The sequence below is a fragment of the Budorcas taxicolor genome, chromosome 2 (genome assembly GCF_023091745.1).
Source record: "Budorcas taxicolor isolate Tak-1 chromosome 2, Takin1.1, whole genome shotgun sequence".
Taxonomy (NCBI): domain Eukaryota; kingdom Metazoa; phylum Chordata; class Mammalia; order Artiodactyla; family Bovidae; genus Budorcas; species Budorcas taxicolor.
Window position 1 is genome coordinate 62024653 of NC_068911.1, and position 21316 is coordinate 62045968.

At 37.6% G+C, this 21316-nt stretch overlaps 1 protein-coding gene across 1 annotated transcript in view; it reads left to right on the forward strand.

The window, feature by feature from the left end:
- Positions 1-21316, forward strand: part of SESTD1 (SEC14 and spectrin domain containing 1) — a 132366-nt gene that overhangs the window by 43013 nt on the left and 68037 nt on the right. Inside the window, exons 2-3 of the mRNA XM_052662482.1 lie at positions 5492-5583; positions 8801-8909. Of these exons, the coding sequence (XP_052518442.1) occupies positions 5529-5583; positions 8801-8909 (164 nt within the window). The 5' untranslated portion in view covers positions 5492-5528. The remainder of the gene's footprint in view (positions 1-5491; positions 5584-8800; positions 8910-21316) is intronic.

Genomic DNA, 21316 nt, shown 5'->3' on the forward strand with positions numbered 1-21316 from the left:
CTAAAGCAGTATTCCTTTTGCTGCCCCAGTTTTGGCGAGGAAGGATTTACTTATAAATTAACACAGATAGGAAAAGCCAAAAATTTGAAAAAGTCATACAACCAAGGACCTTCTGAAGCTGAACCTTCAAAAAATGCAGGTTTGCAGTTGCTAAGGACTTGGTAGACTAGCTCAAGAGGTGAGGAGGTCCTTAAAGAACTGAGTTCCCTCGTGTCTGGCTCCTGAGGAGAAGGGGCAACAAGGATGATGTAGGGCACTGCTTGTATTGTTTTTGAGAAGGGTTTTGAAGTGGCAGGCTATCATTAATATTAGCTTTAAATCTTTGGACATTTAAATACAGTGTAGGACTTTTCATGCATTGGACCTTTACTGTAGAATTTTCTTGTCTTTCAAAGTAGGTTATGTTTTCATAGAAAACTTAGAACTTTCTCTGTCTGCTTCATCCCTTTCTTCTTTTCTCCGTCCCTCATGGAATAAACTAGGTCTTGACCCATCTGTAAAAATGTGTCAAACGAGGATACTTCAGGTTTCCATTTTATTTAGAAGAATTACTGTTTTGGATAGATCTGTATTGTTGTGAAAGTTAAGCATTTTATCATTTTCATTTGAAGTGTATCCCAAAAGCTTGGTTTTCTTTCAGAATTGTCAATGTTATTGTAAACCCAGATTAATAATCATACATTGGCACCTACAGTGACAAAAATGACACATGTTTTTAACTGTTGATCTGCTTTATTGATATATTTTTGTAAAGTTGAGTAATGTTTATTTCTGCCTAATTTTACACATGGATATGTGGGTGATGTGTCCAGCTAGGTTATTAATACTTAGTACCTCTGCGTGTGCTTATTTGTTTTCATCTAAGGTTGCTCTTGCTTTGTAACAATAGTTGAAAGTATTTGTAATCTGAATTCAAAGACAACTATAGTATTTCTTCCGGAAATAGAAAGCTAAGGGAGCGAGCGTGCATTCTGGCTTTGTTCATTGCCATTATGTGTCTGCGTGATGTAGACTCATTAGAGATGATTTAGTTAGCCTTCGGCTATCCTAATGGGTTTTCACTGGTTGTTAAAAATGCTCTTCGAAGAATAACTAAATTTTCCAAATAAACTGGTTGATTTATACTCAGTGAAAGAGGAGTTCCAGTGCACCCATTCATATCATCAATTACAGTCTCTTATGAAGTGTAATTTGCCCAGTCTTGATTAAAAGGCCCGAAATTCTCTTTTCCTGCTGCTTAACACATCCTCTGCTGCCCTCTAACGGCTGCCCATTGCTAGAACCCATCGTGGTCCCCCTTACCATCACATAGACCTGCCTTTCTCCAGCATCTGGTGATTATGGAGCTGCTGGATCCCTGGGAAACTGTCCCAGTAGAAGCTGGAAGGAGCTGCTTTGAAGGAAGATCAGCTCATGTGACCTGTGATCACACCACCGGGCACTGATGGTCAGGTAGTTGTGATGATGTTAGGACTCCTAGGCTGTGTGTTTCACTTTGCTGTTTGTCACATGTGTTTGTTCATTTGTTCACTGATTTATCCATTCATCAATGAAATATATTATGAATGCCAAGGACATCCAGAGCATCTGGCCTTGTTTCAATCTAGTAGATGCTTAGTGTAGATTTGTTAAATGAATGAATGAATAAATAAATATGAAAATAAATAGGACAAGTCTTTCCTTTGGGGAGGCAAAATATCACTTTAACTACTTAGTTGCCCCAGCTTTCCTTTTTTTACCTCTTCAAGATCTTGAGAAAGATGTTCAAACTAGAAGACAGATACAAATTTCCATTGAAACCTAGTCTCTCTATATTTTTCAGAATTTCTCAGAATTCATCATCTCTAACTGTAGACGGGCTATTTTCAGATAGGATTTATTTTGCACCCAGGAATGAGAATTTACTTTGATGTTTCTTGCTTTTGGTTGGTGGCAACATGCAGTCATGGTTGCACATTTTCCTGTATATTCACCACTCTCCAAGGCATCTCACCTGCTATGAACTGGCTTTCTGCTTCTTTTATGAATAATAAATTGTGACTTAATTTACCCAGATTGTTTTAAATACCATATATGAAATATGACATGTTTGTGTTAAGCACTTTGTGACTTGTTGAATTTTCTGCTAATTTTTTTAGCCTGCTTCATTTGGCAAGTTTTTTAAAAAAACTTATTTTCCTTGCCACCTTCCATTAACTCATATCAGGTATATGCCTGTCATTGACTTCATTCCTTGTTCAAGAAATATTTCACTCAGATATGTTTAGGTTCAGTAAGTTTCTAGTGAAAAATCAGTGATCTGGCTCTACCCACTGGAGAAAAGTATCAGCAGATACCCCATATTTAACACTTATTATGGTGATAGCAGTGGACAGTGATATTTTGCAGGATTTTCTCTTTATTTTGTTTTGTGTTGTATTAGCTGTGAAGATGTCTTGTGGAATAACCTGAAGAATCTTTTTGGCCAACCCAATATGTTAACTATTTTATGAATTACATATAAGATAACTACAGATAGGCAGATTTGCTTTTTTTTGTTTGTTTCTGATGACTGTGCTAAGGACTTGAAAACTCTTAAATGACTTCTGTAAAATTAAATTTAATTGGAACTAGTAGTACAGAAATCATGACTTTTCATTACCCTCCTCTTTTATGATAACAATGCAAGAGATTGATGGAAAGGAGACTCTAGAAGGGAGGAAGATATAAAAAGTAAACATTACAGCTTTCATCTCGTTGACTGCTTCACATTTTATTCATCAGTTTGGTCTTGGCCCACACATCCAAAACCTACGTTTCTCATTGCTTTAGATTACTTTTTCATCACTTTCAAGATGTTATTTAAAGAAAAGGGCTATTGGACTAAACGAAAATCAGTGTTTTGCCATGCTGAGATGGTTTTGTGAAGTCATGGAAAGTTTAGATGCTGCATCTATGTCTCAGGAGAATGACCAAATGTACTCTTGCTTCTGGATGTTACAGTTTTCCAAGATAAATCTATACCAGAAATTGAACCATCTCCCTTTTGTGCTTTAAGTATGTGGAGAACACAGTGGTGAAAAATTTGGCACTTGTTGGCGTAAAATTGATAACCTGACTTGCAAAGCTCACATAACACAGATTTACTCAAAGGGTCACCTTCAGGTATTATTTCTTATGCCTTAAGAATTCCCGATCTTCCATTTTCTTAGGTACTGATTAATTGTTATTTTTAAGATTTTTAAATTTTTTTATGGCTGTGCTGGGTCTTCGTTGCTGCATGTGGGGTTTCTCTAGTTGGGGTGAGAGGGGCCCATTCTCTAGTTGTTGCAGGCAGGCTTCTCAGTGCCGTGGTTTCTCTTGTTGCGGAAAATGGGCTTTAGGCATGTGGGCTCAGTAGTTGTGGCTCGTGGGCTCTAGAGTGCTGGCTCCTGCACTGTGGTACATGGGCTTGGTTGCCCCACGGCATATGGGATCTTCCTGGACTGCGGACTGAACCCGTGTCCCCTGCATTGACAGGCAGATTCTTTACCACTGAGCTGCCAGGGAGGCCCTGATTTGTTGGGCTTTATTGTGACAAGGCTTCAAATGTCAGTGTTCATTCAGAATAGATAACAGCAGGTTGGAGGGCTGAAAACCCACAAAGAGCAATCAGTGCCATTGAGTGATTGTATATATGACCTACCAAACTCTAAACTGCAGTTTTGCTTCCTGTACTGGTCAAGTTTCTCCACTGACTAAAAGAGAAGTCTGCTCTGGGAACTTAAGCAGAAATGGATTTATTAGGAGAATAACTCACAGAATTTGTGAGGCTCAGAAAAGTAGGAATGACCCAAAGGCAGCTGAGAAGTTGTCTGTGCTTTATACCATAGGAGAAGTGTGGTGAGGAAGCCAGTTCTGTTGATGCTTCTATGACTAAGTTGCTCCTGTATCTTCATTACTCCCTCATGTTTGAAATTCCTTTGTGAGGGCATCCCACTGACGGCCTCGATCAGCAGTTCTCTTTTTTCTAGGTTTCAGGGTGTCTGTAAGTTCAAAATTATTTTTTAAATAATTTTTAGTACGTCTTAATAGTGGGCTTTCACTGCATTGACATTTGCACTGATGATACAAAAGCTAGACTCCATCTTGTTCACTTGGCCTAACGTCACTGGATATTTTCAGGCCTGTTTTATTGGTAAGGTGATGATGTGATATAAGAACAGTGTTACTGGAACCAGATTCCCAGGGTGTAAGTCCTAACATCTCCACTTACTAGGTTTGAGATGTTGGGCCACATTTAACTTCTCTCAACTCCAGTTTACTTTTCTGTAAAATGGGATTAATAATAGTACTTACCTTATGGAAATGTTTTGAGCAGTAATCAAGTTAATACGAGTAAATCAGTGTATGCCTTGTAATAATCACTTGCTAAATGTTAGCATTCATAATCATTATCCAACGTTCACATCTGATCTTTGACAAGCTGGTCACAAGAGAAAGGAGCTTAGACATGAGCCTGAGCTGTCTGGTTCTTGTAGAGCTGAAGAAAAGACTCATCAGATCAAGATACTGATCTAGAAACATGAAGTGCTACTATTTTAGGTTAAAAATGTAAAACATGAACCTTTCCCTCATTCTTCCTACTGTTTGTATGTTAGCCTGGGCTGATGTAGAACAAAAATGAATGACCAAATTGCAAGCAAATATTCAAGGATAAAACTTAAAGAGAACATATCATGTTACTTTGACAACATGTTTTCTTTTGTAGACAGGTGCCAATAGTAGTGATTTTGTTTTTTTTAGTTGTATATGCAAAAGCTGTAAAATAATATGCTTCTTTTAGGTAGTCATGCTTAAATAGTCATTATCTGACAAGTGTTAAGATTACATTTCTTTCTCCAAATAATCTCGGATTTCTTTTCAAAAGACTACATTTTTTTCAGGGCAAGGCTGTAACTTGAGATTTTAGCTTTAGCTGAAAGCAAAGAGCTTGAAATGGAATAGGTTTATAGCAAGTATTTGCTGAATAAGTAATGTTTTGGTTTTCCAGTACTTATAAAAGTTATACTTACACAATATTATAGTCTGTTAAGTGTGCAGTAACATGTCCAGAAAAACAAGGTGTGTATCTTAATTGAAAATATTTTATTGCTGAAAATGGCTAACCATCTTCTGAGCCTTCAGCGAATTTAATCTTTTTTGCAGCGATAACATCAAAGATCACTGATCACAGACCATCATTATAAATTAGTAATAGTGAGAAATAATAATAATGGTGAGAATACTTAGTAATAGTGAGAAACTTTGAAAAGTTGCAGGAATTGCGAAAATGTGACACAACAATCAGGAAATAAGCAAATGCTTATGGAAAAATGGCATCAATAGACTTGCTTAATACAGGGTTACCACAAGCCTTCTATTTGTAAAAAAAAAATACAATAAAGTGAAGCATAATAAAAATGTATGCCTGTATATATTTCATAGAGTAATTATTGCTATGCAGTTGACACTTAACTTTCTGTGTTTTCAGAGAGAAAAATTTATTGGAGGAAGGTTACTGGAGTAAAATGGAGGCCTCAGTAATATTACCCATTCTGAAGAAAAAACTAGCTTTCCTTTCAGGTATGTTTCTTCTTGAAATTGGAAGTGTTTGATGTATAAACTTGCTTAATCTTTTTTCTTTGATAATGCAGAAATCCATTTCCTTTTTCTAGGAAGGTTCTGTTTTAAAGGTATTTCTGAGATACCTTTTACTCAGAATGAATAGCAGTGCAAGCCAACTCTGTCACTTTTGGTGCTTGGCAGGCCAATTTTTATTCTGTTCTGTAATTTGATTAAAATGACCTCCATAAGGTAGATATCATGATGTCTCACTTCTCATATGAAAAATGAAATAATTATTACAGGCTGAGAATAATTGACTAGCCAACATCTAACTTACTGTTTCTGAAATACAAAATAATTCATTTTTGTCATATCCTCTGTCCTAGCTTTTGTCTTCCATCTTTCTAGGAAGAAGAGTTATGAAATATGTTATATGATTTTCTCTTTTTACTACTTGAACTTGGTTTATGCAGGCTTGAATTTACCTTCAGGTATTAACCCAAAGGCTGCATCAACAAAGAAGAGACAAAGAGAAGCTTTGAGATGTTTTACTAGTGTGAAAGCAGTGGTAACACTGGGTGTAGCAACTTTATAGAATTTTGGATCATTGAGTAAATTTGCACATGCTGTAGAATAGGTACTATGGCCCCCCTGTTGAAGATTAGTTAAATTATTTAGTTTTGTTTTTTTTCTCTTATTCTCTTTAGGTTCTATCAGAATTGTCTTGATATTGAGACTATCATGTCTTTTTTCAATGTATATTAGCACTAGATGTATACAATGTACAATGTATATTGTATCTCTGTGATTGGCATGCTTTTTTAGTGTATGTTATAAAGGACAAAGATATTGAATTTCATTGGTAATATTGTTTCTCTAATATGTGTTTCTTTTTTTAAAAAATAAACTTCCTCCCTTATCAGTTGACACTTAGATGTTTTCTCTATTTTTTTTAATGATATGAATGGTGTTGTAGGAAGCATTCTTAACAGTTTGTGAGTTTTGTGCAAGTTCAGCAGTATAAATTCCTCCAAGTGGAAGTGTTAAAGAGAATTTACATTCAAATTTGTGTTACATCTCGTCAGATTGCCCTTCAAGAATATTGTTTCAATTGTTATTTCTTTTCTCCCATCAGTGTATGAAAATAGACCCACAGACGTAAAAAATAGACCCACAGGTGTAAAAAACAAATTTGCAGTTACCAAAAGAGAAAGGGGAGTGATAGTTTGAAATTTGGAATTAAAAGGTACACACTACTATATATGAAATAAATAAAAACAAACTCCTAATGTGTAGTCCAGTGAACTATATTCAATATTTTAAAATAACCTATAAGGGAAAATAATCTGAAAGAGAAGAGATATATATGTGTATAACTAAATCACTTGGCTGTGTGTCTAAAACACTGTATATCAACTATACTTAAATTTAAAAAAAAAAAATGCTTATTTGCACATACTGTTGCAAAAAAGAAATCTTTATCAGTGATGTTTTTGCATTCTTATTACACTTGTCTCTGCAGCATTTGACCTTGTTTACCGTACCCAACTTGAAAGGATGTTCCTTCTTGGCATCTGCCTTCTTTTGCATTTACGCTGGTGATTATTTTATTGTCCCTTACTGAAAGCTAAGGGCATAAGGTTAAATCTAGTGCTAAATGTTAGACCTGTCATCTGCAGGCAATTTCACAGTGGTTTAGAGTGCTACACTTCAGATATGAACCTTTTTGCAGATTTGGTTTAATGCAGGGATAAAGCTTAGCGGTTTTTGAGGAGCAGATGAAACTTTTCTGAACCCAATCCCTCTTGACTTTCTCTACTGACTGTTAATTATTTCAGTCAGTAATATTCAAGCTTTTTGAATAACAGACAAAAACTTTTCAAACCAACAAAGTCCTTCAGGGAATACAGTTTGAAAACTATGGGTGTAGTTCTTTAAAAGAAAAGAAAAAAACTTCTATTCTAAACAAAAAACATTTGCAGTAAGGCACTATTGATTATTAAGTTAACCATTTGAAATTGCCATTTATTGAGATTAAACAAAGTACTTGAATATCAGTAATTTATATGGTTAACCTGATAAAGGATCATTTATGGTTTGTACTTGCTAAATTGTATCCATGTTATTCATAGGCTGGAGAAGGAAATGGCAGCCCACTCCAGTATTCTTGCTGGAGAATTCCATGGTCAGAGGAGCCTGGCAGGCTACAGTCTACGGGGTCGCAAAGAGTCAGACATGTCTGAGCGACTAACACCACACTTTATTCATAGAAATCTTTTTTTTTTTTTCTTTTCATTTCACTTTGTTCAGTTTTTAGTGAAAGAGATCATATAAAATTGTTTCCTTTAGTATTTACTGGCTTTTACATTTCTAAAATTGCCGTAAATGTCGGTTGGGTTAAAAGATGGACTTCAGTGCGAAAACCAGTCATGTGGGAAGCTTTGAAAGAAGCTATGTGTATATAAAGTACTAGGAATATTTTCATGTTTATGGAAAATCAATGAGGACTTGAACGTCTATGAAATACACACATACTCCACTTCCTGGCTTTCAGGCTTCTATATGAGAGCCCATACACTCTTCTTAGCTGGACAGCGCTTTCCCTTTATTGCCTCATGAACAGAGAATCCTATATGACCTTTGTGAGTTACCTCAGATCATTCCACAGAATGCTCTTTTGGCTCTAAATTCTAAACATTTTTCTTAAGTTTTTAACTTTTCTATGAACCATTATACATATATTATGGCTCTTATGTTCTCCAGTTTCTGAATCCCTATTTATAATATTTTATATTTTGTACAGCACAGACTAGCAAGCTGTCATATTTCATACTATTATTTCTTGTGACTTAAAGTTTTTCTTCCTAGATTGATTAGAAATTTATTTTGTTTTACTTGTAAATGCTTACTATGCTGGGCACACAATAGGTGTTTGATGAATTGATTACAATCAGGAGCAGATTGAATGGAAGAAATTAAATGAAATGGTAATTGCTATGTTTAAGTGAAGAGTTCATGGGTGAATTTTTTTCCTCCTATTTTTTTCTAAATTTTGTACAATTTTACTGCACTACTATAAACATTTATAATATATAAAATAAACAGCCATTATATTGTTTTTTACTTATGTCTTAACCTTGAAATTGTTTTTTAACTTTGAACTCAAGTATATATTATTCATGTAGTGCTTCAGTATCTCTTACATGTTAAATTTACATATTTTTTTCTTTAATAGGAGGAAAGGACAGACGAAGTGGCCTCATTCTGACAATTCCATTATGCCTAGAACAGACAAATATGGATGAGCTGAGTGTCACCTTAGACTACCTGCTCAGCATTCCAAGGTGACTCTAAAGGTGTCTTTTCTTAAATTTCAGTATGTTTTCATTTACTTACTAATGATTCCTGCCATTGTTAAGCTATAGTTTGTTGTCTTATTTGCTTTTATTATCAGTGAAATTATAGTCAAAACACAAGAATCAATAATATATAATGCCATAGCAGATGAAATAAAGACATTTTATATTCCTGGAACACTGAATGATAACAGATTTCTAAAATGTATGTGCTGTCACCTTTTAAGGAATACAGAGATTGAGCATCTGTCTGTATACCATGTAAGCTGAGAAAACTTGAATCTTGTATTTAGGAAGCCATTTAGACATAACGGAGCCTCTGGTGGCTCAGACAGTAAAGCGTCTGCGTGCAGTGCTGGGAGACCTGGGTTTGATCCCTGTGTCGGGAAGATCCTCTGGAGAAGGAAATGGCAACCCACTCCAGTATTCTTACCTGGAGAATCCCATGGACATGAGGTTGCAAAGAGTCAGACACGATTGAGCAACTTCACTTTCACTTGCTTTAGATAGAACTATATAGATATAAATATATCTGTGTTTTTTTAATATATTGGATGAAGGCTGTTTGAAGTTAAAACATTTTTTAAAATGTGAAAATGTTTATATTTTAATCCAAACAGGTTGGATTTTAAATTTTTATATTTCTTGGGTGAAGACCAACCTTAACCCTTTGTATATGCTAGAACCTTACCCATCACTACAACAGCAACAGACAAACCCCTCCCCAGCTTCCCTTCCCACATGTGACATTTGGGGGCTGAAGTCGGACTGCACATTAGACTCATCTGGAGATTTTTTTCAAAATTTTTATGCCTGAGCATCCACCTCCAGAGAGTCTGATTCAGTTGTTCCTGGGAATGCTTATCAGAAAAAAAATTCTTTTAAGTTTCCCAGACAATTCTTATATGCAGTCAGAGTTGCAAATCATTGTAGTAACGAGGGCAGAATTTTTATGTGTGTTTGTAGAATGTAGAGGTCGTAAAAGGAACAAAGTTATCTCTTAAATAATGCTGGTAAGCTTCAGATGCATTTTAAACATTTCAGTCAAAGCAGACAATTTTTTATATCTTTTTCCTGTACTTGAATTATTGACATAATAAATTATTTAATTTTAAACCACGTTGCAGAATACAAGGTTAATATTGTGTTTTGGAACAGCTGACTTTAATCCCATCTGCTTCCAATATTGGTCTATAATGTAATGATTCTATTGCTGAATGTTTTTTCAATATTAGGGGAACAGAGGTCTCCAGGTAAAAATTTTCAATTTTTTTGTTTTTGCTTTCTGGAAAGGAAAGTTATCAGACCTCACAATGGATTAGTACTAAATAACCTTGCTAATTCTCTGAGCTGCTGACTGCTAATTTGTATTATTCTTTATTAGATTGTGAACTGCTTTTTAGGTAAACAACACTGGTTAAACATATAACTGGCAAATTATCAAAAAAAATTCATGGTTTCATAGGTGGTTAAAAGTGCTGAGGGAATTAGACACCATCTGAACCAACTGCCTTATTTTCCAGTTGAGGGAGTTGAGACTCAGAAGTTAGTTACTTGCCCAGGATTACACAGTCAATTAGCAGTAGAGCTGGGGTTAGAATCCGCAGTTCTGACAGCAAGCCAGAGATCTTCATACTTCAAATGAATAGAATACAATGTAGTTGCATCTTACCTGAGGTGAGGTTCCAAAGTATAGAATGTAATGCAAAAATGACTGATAGTCAAAATCACCCTTGAAAAATGCCTAAGGAAGAATTAGAGACTTAGGTGAACTATTGTTTTGTGAGCATGCTAGGTTTTCTTCCAGCATTAGAACATGTCATGAAGACTAAGTTCCAGGAGACACAGTTGTCCTGTGGTTGGGTCTGTGATAAAAAAGTGCATGCTGGTGTATACTAGGATCACACTCAGCCTCCCAGGATGCTCATACTATACGAGGCACTGGGTAACTGAGGCTAAGGGACGAGGGGTTTCACTCATGTCTCCTGTCTGTTCACTCTGGGTGTGCAAACAAGAAGTACAGTAGAGGGCAAAAGAGCCTGCACTATTTAAACGTTCTCTTTCTCTCTTTCATTGTTGTATAGGTATGGTGGCTCAGCGGTCAAGAATCCACCTGCCAGTGCAAGACACCCAGGTTTGATCCCTGGGTCGAAAAGATCCCCTGGAAAAGGAAATAGCAACCCATTCCAGTATTCTTGCCTGGGAAATCCCATAGACAGAGGAGCCTGGCAGCCCACCATTTATGGGGTCACATAGAGTCGGACATGACTTTGCAACTAAACAACAATACGTATAATACTGTGCATGCTGAGGCCCTTTAGTTGTGTCCAACTCTTTGTGACCCTGTAGATCGTAACCTGCCACGCTTCTCTGTCCATGTGGTTCTCCAGGCAAGAATATTGGAGTGGGTTGCCCTGCCCTCCTCCAGGGCATCTTTCCGACCCAGGGATCAAACCCATGTCTTTTAGTCTCTTGAATTGGCAGATGGGTTCTTTACCACTAGCTCTACCTGGGAAGCCCACGTATAATAACTATTGCAGTGTAAATTATGAATCAGTTTCTACATACGTACACATACCTACCTGCCAGCTAATAGAGAAAATACAAGTTGAAATAAGGTGAAAGAATTTAATTTAGCAAGACAAAATAGAGATCTGGATACTTTATTTTTGATAATTGTTCTGCTAAATTTTGACCTTCTCAAATATTTGCAAATGGCTGTGAATTTTTAGCCTTCTGCTTTTCTGGACCAACCTCCTATAACTTTGGCTTTTAAAAACATAGTTGACAACTTTAATCAGTTCTTGCTATTTCATTAGTGAGCTCAAGTGTTTTTGAGGTCTTCTTTGCAAGCCTGAAGAGTAATTTATTAGGTGTAATCCTAAAAAGTTGTTTTTCTCCTTCAGAATGCCTGCTATTCAAAACTACTTTTAAATTGTGTTATGAGAAGTTTCAAATATACAGAAAAGTTGAAGGAACTGTGCAGTAAACATCATTACGCCCATCACTTAGAAGCCTGCACCCAGTGTTGTAATGCTTTATCACGTATCTATGTGTTTATCCATCCCCCCAGTGTTGTAATGCTTTATCACGTATCTATGTGTTTATCCATCCCTCTTTCCATCCCAGAACTGTTTTTAAGTTTACCCTATCAGATCAGGCTCAGCCTCAGTCTAGAAGGGTTTTCCTTTTTTTAGTATATCTGCATTTTTTATATTTTATATTTATATTTTTATAAGTATATGTATAACTTTATTTATAGGTTTATATATTTTTTTCCAATTTTGATTTGATTTTTATTTTATTTATTTATTTTTATTATTTATTTTTTACTTTACAATATTGTATTGGTTTTGCCATACATCAACATGAAGCCGCCACAGGTGTACAGGTGTTCCCAATCCTGAACCCCCCTCCCACCTCTCTCCCCATACCATCCCCCTGGGTCATTACAGTGCACCAGCCCCCGGCATCCTGTATCCTGCATTAAACATAGACTGGCGATTCGTTTCTTATATGATATTAAACATGTTTCAATGCCATTCTCCCTCTCCCTCTCCAGCAGAGTCCAAAAGACTGTTCTATACATCTGTCTCTTTTGCTGTCTCGCATACAGGGTTATCGTTACTGTCTCTCTAAATTCCATATATATGCATTAGTATACTGTATTGGTGTTTTTCTTTCTGGCTTACTTCACTCTGTATAATCGGCTCCAGTTTCATCCACCTTATTAGAACTGGTTCAAATATATTCTTTTTAATGGCTGAGTAACACTCCATTGTGTATATGTACCACAGCTTTCTTATCCATTCATCTGCTGATGGACATCTAGGTTGCTTCCATGTCCTGGCTGTTATAAACAGTGCTGTGATGAACATTGGGGTACACGTGTCTCTTTCAGTTCTGGTTTCCTCGGTGTGTGTCCCCACCAGTGGGATTACTGGGTCATGCAATGGCAACCCACTCCAGTACTTTTGCTGGAAAATCCCATGGATGGAGGAGCCTGGTAGGCTGCAGTCCATGGGGTCGCGAAGTTGGGCACGACTGAGTGACTTCACTTTCACTTTTCACTTTCATGCATTGGAGAAGGAAATGGCAACCCACTCCAGTGTTCTTGCCTGGAGAATCCCAGGGATGGGGGAGCCTGGTGGGCTCCCGTCTCGGGTCGCACAGAGTCGGACACGACTGAAGCAACTTAGCAGCAGCAGCAGCAGCAAGGCAGTTCTTACACTGTTGGTGGGAATGCAAACTAGTACAGCCACTATGGAGAACAGTGTGGAGATTCCTTAGAAAACTGGAAATAGAACTGCCTTATATCTGCATTTTTATGTGTGTGACTTGCTTGTTTCTCCAAGCCCCTGCTGTTAAAGTTTAGCTCCGTTCAGTTGCTGATGTCTCTGGACAGCTTCAGCAATATAACTAGCTAATGTGGCCTCTTCTTTATAGGAGATGTCCAAAAGGAGTCTGTCTTTGTAGTGAAAATGTTAGCATTTTGAATATTACTAAAAGTTATTTAAAAATGGAAAGGAACTATTTAGTTTCTTATCTTGAAAGTTAAAGTCGCTCAGTTGTGTCCAACTGCTTGTGACCCCATGGACTATACAGTCCATGGAATTCTCCAGGCCAGAATACTGAAGTGGGTAGCCTTTCCCTTCTCCAGGGGATCTTCCCAAGCCAGGGATTCAAGCCAGGTTTCCTGCATTGTAGGTAGATTCTTTACCAGCTGAGCCACAAGGGAAGCCCTTCTTATCCATATTTTATGCTTATTTTAACGACCAGGGGCAGGGTGTGATACCTACCTATTTCAAATGGGTAACCCAGCACCGCTGAAAATGAGAACATCTCCTGATTCTTTGTCGCACACAGTTTGGCCCTAAGCTTGTGTTTTTGTTCCAGACTCTTGATCAGAGGGGCTGAGAAGAAAGGAGAGGTTCAGGTTAATCACTGACTTCCCAGGTGGCGCAGTGATAAAGAATCCACCTGCCAGTGTAGGAGACACAGGAGATGTGGATTGATCCCTGGGTTGGGAAGGTGCCCTGAGGAGGTCATGGCAACCTACTCCAGTGTTCTTGCCTGGGAAATTCCATGGATAGAGGAGCCTGTCAGGCTTCAGTCCACAGGCTTGCAAAGAGTTGAACACAACCTAGCGACTGAGCACAGTCATGACCTGAATATAAGTTTATGGCCAGGTCTGCGTGAAGTTCAAGGCTAACCCTTACTGCCCCATTTTCTAGAAAAGATTTTTAATGAAAAATAATATAGACTGAAACCGTTGGACCAACCTGAGTGCTGAGTTTTAGGAGAGGTAAATGGAGTTTTTCATTTGTTTTTCCAGCAATTGCTGTACATTTTAAAAATAAACAACATGGTCAGAAATTGAATCCATGATTCAGAAAGCATAATCAAATTCAAGATTCCCTTACGGAGGTAAAGACAAGACATATAAATTAATTTGCAAATCTTTTCATTAAAAAAGTAAATACTGAGATTAGCTTTATCTTATTTCTTTTTATATTTCAAAATTTAACATCAGAAGCATGTTTACCTTCAAAGTATAAAATGAAATTTGTGTCAGTACTATTATACAAAGTATGATAATAGATATTGAGGCTGCCTGCTTTTTAAAAGGGTTTCCCAGGTGACTTAGTGATAAACAATCCACCTGTAATACAGGAGACCTAGGTTCAACCCCTGGCTGGGAAAAATCTCCTGGAGAAGGAAATGGCAACCCACCCCAGTATTCTTGCCTAGAAAATTCCATAGGCAGAGGAGCCTGGAGGGCTACAGTCCATGGGGTCACAAAGAGTCAGACGTGACAAAGCCACTGAGCACGCATGCACATGTTTTAGAAACGTGTGACAAAACATTATATCAGTATTTCTCAGCCATTTTTTGTTATTGTTGTCTTTGTGAGGAGCCCTTTTAAACAGTTTTTCCTATTCACTTCTGCTTGATGTCATAGAGTTCACTGTTTAATCAGTTAGTTATTAGATTCTAAGGTTATGTCTTCTTTATCCCCATGTCCACAATGCCAATAAAAATGATTTGGATACCTTAGGTGTTTCTTATACGGATACTGAAGGAACCAACCAGAATGAAGGCATGGAAACTACCCAAAATACATCATGAAAGGAGCTATAACAGTTGTGTAGTTCTTATTTAGAATAGTGAAATTTTAATTTGAATCCCATATAGGTAGTTTCATAATTTCCAGAATTCTATGGGCTACATATTCTATGCATTCAGAATGAAAAAATATCTTTGGGTATTTTTATTCAAAGAAGATCTTACAGAGAATCTAAATTTATGAAAGAGTTAGAAGTCAGGCCCACAGCCTTTTCTGCTCACCCCTGCCTTCTCAGACTCCACTTCTGCTGCAGCGGCCCCTTACAGAGCACTTAGAGGATGATTTGAATATGTATGCAACACTGATTGGTCATTGGTTTGCCTTAGACTTTAGAAAGCTCAGTATAGTCTGCAAGGGTGCCTTGGATGGCTCTTCTCTATTTCTGTTTTTTATGGGGCATGCTTCTAAGAAAGTTTGAGCCAGTGCCTTCCTTTCCTCCTTAGCAAAAGCACTTCTTGCAAATGAAGTATAATTGTGTTGACCTATAGTTAAGTGCTCTGGACATGCTTTATGCTGTTGATGAGTGCTTTTTTAAGATTAATTTCATTCGTTCAATGACTATTGAAAACTTACATTGTCCCATTTTAAAATGTGAGAGCCAAGTTAGTATTTCCTTTCTTTGCCATGAATTTTTAAATTTGTTGTCTTTTCTGTTCCCTTATGCTTAAGTTCACGTCGAGGAATGGCTTAGCTGTCAGGCTGGGCTAGTACAGCAGTATCCAGGCTAATTTCTCTATCTCCAATCTCTCCCCGATCTGTACACAAGAACAAAATTAATTTCGCCAAAACAACAGTTCTGTCATCCTCAGTTTTATAGACCTCCTCTTTCACACAGTGAACTTTAATGCAATAGTCTGTTTATTTTGTTGATACAAAGTGCAGATATTGTTCACCATGCTTTGTGAAGACAAAAACACTATGTCTGCACTCTCGATGAGGGTCTTACAGTCTTCTCAACTGCTTTGCTGAGACTGTGTGTGGTTTAACCCACTCTTGCAGTTCCTATTTCTTGAGTGCTTACTTACCATGCAAGACACTTTTATAGCACTTGCATTAACTCAGTCTTCAAAATAATGATATTATCTCTATTTCGTGCATGAAAAAATTGAGGGCAGAGAAATTAAGAAATTTTCCCAAATTGATGAGGTTCCTTTGCTTATATTCCTCTTGCTCTGTTTCCTTTTATGTTAATTTTCCTTAGCTGCTTATATAGGTATTTCCCAGAATCTGCCAGCATTTCTTCAGACTTACAGCACTTGCCGTTTCTGACTCTTTAGGCGTTCAACCAGAATGTGTTTAGTGATAATTCTTGAAATTTTCCATTTATTTGTCTTATATTTTAAAAAATTTCAAAGATGTATGTTGCTTCCCTTGTAACATTAAAAAGGGAATGTCAGTGAACAGAGATTGGACACTAACTAAAATACTTGCTCCCCACCTTTTCATCTTTCTAGATGGTCTTAAGCTTCTTAATGGGAGACACTGTCTTATGTATTTTTTCATAGCCCTGGGCAGTACCTCATACTTAGTGATCCATAGCCAGTGGATGTGGGTTTCTGCTCTTATCTGACTACTTCACTTTCTTCAGAGCTCTGTGTTCTCAGGCTGACTGAGCATTCTCACAGCATCTTACGTTTTGTTGGAAAAATCAAACATGTAGAAGTTGCAGCTCAGTAGACGCCATTTTGATGGAAACGACACTGTCTAGGCTCGTCCTGCTTTCCTTTGAGAGCACTAAATTTGAAATGGACCTGAGAATTTACTTACGGATGATAAAGTGCATTAGTTTACTTATGGATGATTGGGATGCATATGTGAAAAGAATATTCTGTACTTAAAGAAAAAATAGGTAACAGGAAGTCATTTAATTCTCATAAGAGCCCTGTTAGACGACCACTGTTATCCTTGGCTGGCCCTGTCTTACATGTAAGGGAGCGGAGGCTTAGAAAGTGTGTGGAATTTAAGTATCTTGATTAAGAACCTGGGGCAAGTTAGGATTTGGACCTGGTGGCCTAACTGAAGCCTGTGTTTCTAGTCACTGCTGTACTCACCTCTGTTACAATCACAATGCCATTGCGATTGAAAACTCTAATAACCATTTACATGTACCCTGCATCTATTACAACTTAGGGTTGACATATAAAGATAACTGTGGTGAACCTAGTGGAACATAATGTAAATCTTTCAGATCTTTTTTGTTTTAACATTTTCTTTCAACCATGTATTCAAGGCACATTTAAAATCATAGCATTTTCTAGGTCTCAGGGAAATTGTCGGTCATGGAATGTCAAGATTGGAAGGTACCTTAACAGTAAGCTAGACCAACATCTTCTATCACCTAGACTAACACTTTACCCATACTTAAATCCTCTTTTAGAAAATGCTGCCAAGTAATTGCCCAGATTAATCTAATTCTGTAGTCACCACTTATAGAAGTTACCTTTCTGTTTCTTTCAAGTTTTGTTTTGTTTTGAAATTGGGTTTTAGGTCTATTCTTCCTAATTGTAGAAAAACTCATTTATATTACAGAAAAAAGCTTCATCATACAAGGGTTTAATGAATGACTTGTCAAGAGTCACACGGAAATTAAGCTCATAAGTCTTCAGTCACTCAGTAAATACATGGGATCCTGTAATGAGTTCCTCATCTTCCTAGATGCTGAGGTAGTGGGTGAACAAAGGCCCAGTCCTTGCGTTCATGGGCCTTATATGCTAATGATGAAACGAATATTATACACAATACATTGGCTGTCCATAAGTACTGTCGAACAGAGCATGGAAGGAGTTGAGGGAGGGATGGAGTGGGAAGGAGTGTGTAGCAGTACTGTACAAAATGATAAGATAACATTTTACCAGAGATGAGTGAAGTGAAGGCCAGGCTGTATAGATAGCTGATGAAAGAGCATTTAAGAAAGACTATTTTAGACAGAAGGAGAAGTAAGTGGAAAGAAAGACGCTGAGGCAGTACTGGCTCAGTGTGCTGCGGGGTCAGTAAGGAGGGGAGTGTGGGTGGAGCAGTTTGAGAGAGAGAGAGAGAGAGAGTGCGGGGGGAACGTCCAGAGGGGCTGGAGTCAGACCTTAGAGGGCCTGATGAGAAAGAAAGCCATTGTTATGTTCTGACCAAGGAGTGGTGTGATGTGTGGCTTCTGACATTTTTAGGGGCCCTCTGTATTTAAAGCAGTGAGCTGGAAGCTTCCCAGATGCCAGTAAGACAATAATATCCTTGCTTTCTGGAAGCATGGTATCTAATGAAGATGGATTATAAACAAGCAATTGTAAGAAAAGCATAAGTGAAATTAGTGCCATGGTGGAAGTATAAGGAGAGCTCTTTGAGGGGGAAAAAATGGAGCCTTTAGTTGTAATCAAAGAAATTAGTAAAGAGCTACAGAATACTGAATCCAGAAAATCCACTGATCGTCTCTTTCTTGCCAAAGTGAATGAACTAGTTTAGGAGCCACTTCTCTTTTAAAAGCTGTTTTAATTCAGCCACCAGACCCTTGAAAGGCTCTAATGGAGTATGAACAACAAGTTAGGGTCTTAATGGATTTTTTTTTTTTTTTTGTATATTGGTCTTAAAACTATGAACATGTTAATAGTAGTATAGGAGTTTACTAATACAGCACTTCAGCTACTCCAGTACACCATTTGTAAGGGATATGATGTGCTTCTAAATCTAAGTATATTCTCATTAAACACAGTTTACACTGTGAGTCTACTTGTAGGATTGAAATTTTAAAAAAAATTCCTTTCAAGTAGTTTGTAGTATCAGTTGGTCTTGCAGTTTTCAAATATGTAGTATCTTAGCACTGTGTCTATTTTCTTTATCTATCTTAGTAAAATGTGAGAAAATTATGATTAAGGCTGTTTTTAAGTACTCTAAAAGATAAATTTAGAGTATTTTATGCCCTTAAGTTCCTACAGATGGTATTTGCAAGCTTCATTACTTTCTTTGTCGTAGTATACAGATTAATTTATTGTGCTTTGAAATATAAATGTGTTTGTATAAAACTTGCTTGTTCAACAAATTGATTGTGCAACCTGTGCCTCAGAGATACAGATGCCAGTGACAAGAAAGTGCCAAATTGTGGGGATGACACATTTTTCTTGGCTCCAGTCCCAACCAGGGAAGGTGCTTCACTGGGAACCGCCACGTATCATAGCTCCCCTTCTTGCAAACTTCCATTCTGCACTCGTAGAGTCCCTGCCACTCCTCTGGTGACCCCTTGCTGACAATTACTCTGTTAGGCTGGTCCTTCTAATGCTTGCATCCCCCCTCAGTCACAGTGGTCTTTCTTCCTACCTGGTCCCACACCTAGCAATTAGATAATCAGAGTTGCTTCCCCAGCAAGTCTTTATGTTGCCAATATGAAAGTGATCATTGTATTCCCTTACCCCCACCCTTCAAGAGTGGTTAGTGGATCTTTTATTTTATAATGCAAAATCCAAGTCACATACCCATCACTTTTTTAAAGTGTTTATTTCAGTGGTTTTCAGTATTTTCACAAGATTGCATAACCATCACTCTAATACTAGAACATAGCCATCAACCCCAAAAGAAAAGCTGTACCCATTGGCAGTCACTCCTCATCCTGTTCTCCCCTCCTCCCAGCCCTTGGTACGCACTAATCTGCTTTCTGTCTCTATGGATTTACCTATTCTGGAAATTTCATATAAATGGAATCATCGAGTATATGGACTTTTGACCTGGCTTTCTTTTCACTTAGCATAATGTTTTCAAGGTTTATCCATGTTGTAGTACATATCAGCACTTCTTTTCATGATTTGAATAATACTCTGTTGAATGGTTTACCATTGCATTCATCAGTTTTTGAAGATTTGAGTTGTTTCAGATTTTGGCTCTTATGAATTGTATAGCTGTGAACATCTGAGGGCAAGTGTTCTGTATGGACATGTGCTTCCATTTGCCTCACCTCTTGAGGTGCCTCTCTCTTCTCTTTAAAGCTCAGCTTCTGTCCCCACTTACTGAAGCACCTGTTCTTCCAGGTCTTTAGCAATATTGTCCTCATTCTTGTTGCCTTACTGTTTCTCAGTAGAATTGGATGTCACTTCTCCAGTAATCCTCTAGAGGTTAGTATGAGTGCTTGGAGAGAGTAAGGAGAATTAGTAAAATTCCATAGACTGTTGGATTTAAATCTCAGGAGAGGTCTCCTATTAACCTTTCCTATAATGTAGGCAATTGGAATAACTTTGGGGAGAATTTTTACTACCAAATCCTTGCTCTGCTAGGCACATCTGCAGTTTCTTCCACTATATTAGAGGGAGGGCAGTTGAGATCCTTGCATTAAGTTGATTTTATAGTAATACAAATAGTAATAATAATAAAGCTATGTAGTTTTCCACTTATGATAGTTTTTCCATGTAGTTGTTGCATTTTACTAGGGCAGGCTTCTGGGAGGTGTTTAGTTGGTACTTGAATAATTGAATATGATGTATAAGCAATAACACATTTTCCACCACTCAGGATTTTCTGGTCAGCGACTAAGAGGCAAAAGTGAGAACAGAGGTGGGTCCGATATGGTGTGTTCGAGCTTTGAATTATTATATACACCAAATTTTTACCTCTTTAAGTTTCTCCCAAAGACACAAGAACCTCATTTCCAATGGTTTAATAATCAGAGTTCAGTTCAGTAGCTCAGTCGTGTCCGACTCTTTGCAGCTCCGTGGACTGCAGCACGCCAGGCTTCCTTGTCCTTCAGCAGTTCCTGGAGCTTGCTCAAACTCATGTCCGTCGAGTCGGAGATGCCATCCAGTCATCTCATCCTCTGTCATCCCCTTCTCCTCCTCAATCTCTCTCAGCATCGGGTCTTTTCCAGTGAGTCAGTTCTTCTCATCAGGTGGCCAAAGTATTGGAGCTTTAGCATCAGTCCTTTCAATGAATATTCGGCGTTGATTTCCTTTAGGATTGACTGGTTGTATCTCCTTGCAGTCCGAGGGACTTTCAAGAGTCTTCTCCAAAACCACAGTTTAAAAGCATCAATTCTTTGGCGCTCAGCTTTCCTTATGGTCCAACTCTCACATCCATACATGACTCCTGGAAAAACCATAGCTTTGACTAGATGGACCTTTGTCGGCAAAGTAATGTTTCTGCTTTTTAAAGGTTTAATAATAGCTTACTTTATTTTCCACCTGATTTTGAAATATCACTTCACAACCTTATACTCTTGGCGGGAAGGAGAGATAAGAAGTACATCCACACTTGGCAGTCATTAGTTACTTATCACTGTGATCCCATTTTACAGATGAGGAGG